The sequence below is a fragment of the Nicotiana tomentosiformis genome, chromosome 1 (assembly GCF_000390325.3).
Source record: "Nicotiana tomentosiformis chromosome 1, ASM39032v3, whole genome shotgun sequence".
Lineage (NCBI taxonomy): Eukaryota > Viridiplantae > Streptophyta > Magnoliopsida > Solanales > Solanaceae > Nicotiana > Nicotiana tomentosiformis.
In genome coordinates, this window is record NC_090812.1 from 138,038,650 (window position 1) to 138,042,424 (window position 3,775).

Below are 3,775 nucleotides of genomic sequence, written 5' to 3' on the forward strand. Positions count from 1 at the left end.
GTTAAGTATTTGAACACAGGTTATCATATTAAGCACTTGCAAGAAACTTTTAACATCCTAAGGAAGCATAACATGAAGCTTAATCCGGAGAAGTTCGCATTCGGGGTCAGCTCTGACAAATTCCTAGAATTTCTAGTGTCACAAAGGGGGATTGAGTTAAACCCCCATAAAATCAAAGTCATCAAATACATCCCAGACCATCTATCAAGCATAAAATAGGTTCAAAGGCTCACAGGGAGATTGGCCACTTTGAGCAGGTTCATTTCCCGGTCATCAGAGAAATGCCCTCGTTTCTTCGCACTACTCAAAAAGAAGAAAAGCTTCGAGTGGACCCCGGAATGCCAGCAGGCTTTGAGGGATTTGAAAAGGTACTTGTCAAGCCCTCCGTTACTATCAAAGTCGGATGAAGGAGAAAATATGTTAATCTACCTAGCAGTCTCGGAGGTAGCGGTAAGCGCCGTTTTAGTCCGTGAGGACGAAGGTACGCAATCTCCTATTTATTACGTGAGTAGAATTTTAACGGGACCAGAAACTCGCTACCTGCATTTGGAGAAGCTGGTTTTAGCTCTCGTAGTCTCCGCTCGGAAGCTGAGGCCTTACTTCTAATGTCACCCGATAGTTGTGGTGACCACCGTTCCTCTGCAAAATATCCTTCATAAACTCAAACTCTCGGGTAGGTTGGCCAAATGAGCCGTCGAAATGAGTGAATTCTACATAGAATATAAACCTAGGACTGCGATTAAGTCATAAGTTCTGGCCGACTTTGTGGCAGGGATTACTGCCTCTAGCAATCAAAGAGGCATTGATGGTATCAGAATCGACATCGGGAGTTTTGACCCTATTTACAGACGGATCTTCCAATGTAAAGAGGTCCAGGAGAAACCCTAAGGCAGGCCATAAGAACGGTCTCTTTGACTAATAACAAAGCAGAGTATGAAGCTTTGGTTGTAGGACTCGAGTTGGCCCGGAGACTAGATTCTGAGGTCATAGAAATCAAATGCGACTCCCAGCTGGTGGTAAATCTGGTCTACGGGATCTTTAAACCCCAAAAAGGAGCGCATGCAATAGTACGTACTGAAGCTTCAGGCTCTACTTTCTCGTTTCTGGGAATGGTCCATTATGCATATCCCGAGGGAAGAAAATGTAGAAGAAAACACATTATCTAACCTCAGCTCATCAACAAAAATGAATGGATCAGATTCCGGTACGCTAATACAGCTCATGCACTCTATTCTAGACGCAAATAGCTACTATGAGGTAAATACAAATAATATGGTCTGGGACTAGAGGAATGAGATCATTGATTATCTCGAACACGGGAAGTTGCCCGAAGACCCCAAGGCATCCCGGGCGTTGCGCGCCAAAGCAACACGATATAGCTTCATAGGAGGCCAATTGTACAGGAAGTCTTTCCAAGGCCTGTTGGCCCAATGCTTGGGAGCTTACGAATCTAATTATGTTATGCGAGAAGTCCACAAAGGTATATGTGGAAATCATTCGGGTGCAAACTCCTTAGTACTAAAATTGGTAAAGGCATGATAGTATTGACCCTAAATGGAACGAGATGCCAAAGCTATCGTACAAAAATGCGACAAGTGTCAATGCGACACACCACTGGTACATCAACCAGCAGAACCATTGCACTTAGGTTTGTCTCCATGTCCGTTCATGAAGTGGAGGATGGATATCGTCAGACCACTACCGCCAGCACCTGGTAAGGTAAGATTTATTTTAATTTTAACTAACTATTGTTCTAAGTGGGTTGAAGCAGGTCTTTATCAGAAGATCGGCGAACGTGAAGTGTGGTGGGAGAACATAATTTGCAGATCTGGAATACCAAAAGAGATAGCCTGCGATAACGGGCCACAGTTTATAGGCGCAAAGATCACGAAGTTCTTTGAAGACATGAAAATCAAAAGGATTACATCTTCACCCTATCATCCAAGTGCAAATGGCCAAGCAGAGCCAACAAACAAAGCGATCATACAAAATCTCAAAAATAGATTGGAAGCAGCCAAAGGAAAATGGCCCGAGGAACTGCTAGGAGTGCTATGGGCGTACCGAACAATGGCTAAATCAAGCACATGCGAAACTCCTTTCTCCCTTGTGTACGGAGCAATTGCCTTGATCCCGGTGGAAGTAGGGGAACCTACTTTGAGATATTTCCAGGCAAATGAAGAGGCAAACAACGAAGCAATGTTAGTCAATTTGGAGCTACTCGATGAGCACAGGGACTTGGCGCATATAAAGATGGCAGCTCAAAAACAGAGAATAGAAAAATATTATAATCGAAGAGCCAACCTCCGTTATTTCAAAGTGGAAGACTTGGTTCTAAGGAAAGTAACTCAAAACACATGAAAACTCAATGCAGGGAAGCTAGGTATAACATGGGAAGGCCCCTACCGGGTTTCAGCTATTACCGAGAAAGGTTCATACGTGGAGAATCAAGAAGGAGAAAAGTTGCCAAACAACTGGAATATGGCACACCTCAAGAGATATTTTTGTTGATGAATGTCGCATGTACTGAAAGTATCTGCTGCACTCTTTTTCCCTTCGTTTAGTTTTTGTCCCAGTTGGGTTTTTCTGGCAAGGTTTTTAATGAGGCAACAACGAAAAGCATACCACGAAGAAGATTTCAACAACATCAATAAGACCTTTTAATAGCAAGGCACACAAGCGAAGAACCATTCTGGAACGGTTAGGTAATCTTTGGCTCAATAGAAAAATTCCCACTGGGAAGTTAAGTTTGCTATCAAGCAAAGGTTACCCGACCATTCACAAATGCAAACCACTAAGGGATTGTTAGATAGTCTTTGGCTCGATAGCATAACTTCCTAAGTGGAAGTGAAGTTTGTTACCGAACTGAATATTATTTAGCAATTCATTAGTGGGGTCCTCGAAGGTGCAAAACTTCCAGTATTCAAATTCGCATTCTTCGCATTCGAACACTGGGGGGGGGGGGGGGGGATGATATGAGGATACGGCAATAATGACTGCCACGTCGAGCAGAAGCATAATTGTATCATCGGGACCGGGGACTACGCGACCATCCCCGTAGAAATAAATTGTACAAATTAGCCACAAAAAATGGCAATGTCTTTTTAGCATGACGAATGCTTATGTATTTTTTAAAAATGGAAGGAATAAAGTAAAGCCCTTTTATTCTATCTTGTTTCTTGTCTGAACGATGATTTAATTTTGTCATTTGAAAGTTAAACAAGTACTTCAAATGCTAGTACCGTAATGAACATGAGACGTCCTCTTCAAGAGCACCGTAAATATAAGTAGGTCCTCTCTTATAAAAACCCTCACGATAAAGGGTTGATTTCAGAAGAACTTATGGCCGAAATCCAAATGCTTTCAGGGGAAAATATACCCAAAGCCTTGCAAGAAAGAACAGAAAGATAAAACTTGCATAAATGTTCAAACAAAAGAATGCAGTAAGACTCATGCAATACTTGAGCAAAAGATGTTTTTATTCACAATAAATGTGCCAAAACGGCACAGGTACAAAAGTTGGAAAAATAAATAAAAAGCTAAACTGCTGCATCTCCAGAACCCGAAGAAAGAGAAGCATCCGTGCCCCCAGGGGAAGTGTGTAGATCTAACACCGGCTCAATGCCTTGATCCTCATCATTTTGGCCTTCAACATCTTCGTTCTTCGGTTCCTTTTCAACAACTGGAAGAACCGAAGCATCAGGCCCCGCCGAGAGACCCCTTTTAGCAGCTGACTCCAGCTCACGGGCTTTAGCGATTTCGGCGTCAAAGTTAATGA

General features: G+C 42.7%; 1 protein-coding gene across 1 annotated transcript; it reads left to right on the forward strand.

The window, feature by feature from the left end:
- Nucleotides 1-1,586: 1,586 nt before the first annotated feature.
- LOC138910433 (uncharacterized) lies at nt 1,587-2,358 on the forward strand. The gene is made up of 2 exons (XM_070201675.1): nt 1,587-1,689; nt 1,772-2,358. Exons 1-2 carry the CDS (start codon nt 1,587-1,589, stop codon nt 2,356-2,358), a joined length of 690 nt encoding a protein of 229 aa, XP_070057776.1.
- Nucleotides 2,359-3,775: the final 1,417 nt, after the last annotated feature.

Excerpts from the sequence above, each read along its gene's own strand:
- LOC138910433 (XM_070201675.1), top strand. The coding sequence starts at position 1,587 with ATGCGACAAGTGTCAATGCGACACACCACTGGTACATCAACCAGCAGA. Across the intron at positions 1,690-1,771 it reads TGAAGTGGAGGATGGATATC|GTCTTTATCAGAAGATCGGC; the intron begins GTCAGACCACTA and ends GGGTTGAAGCAG.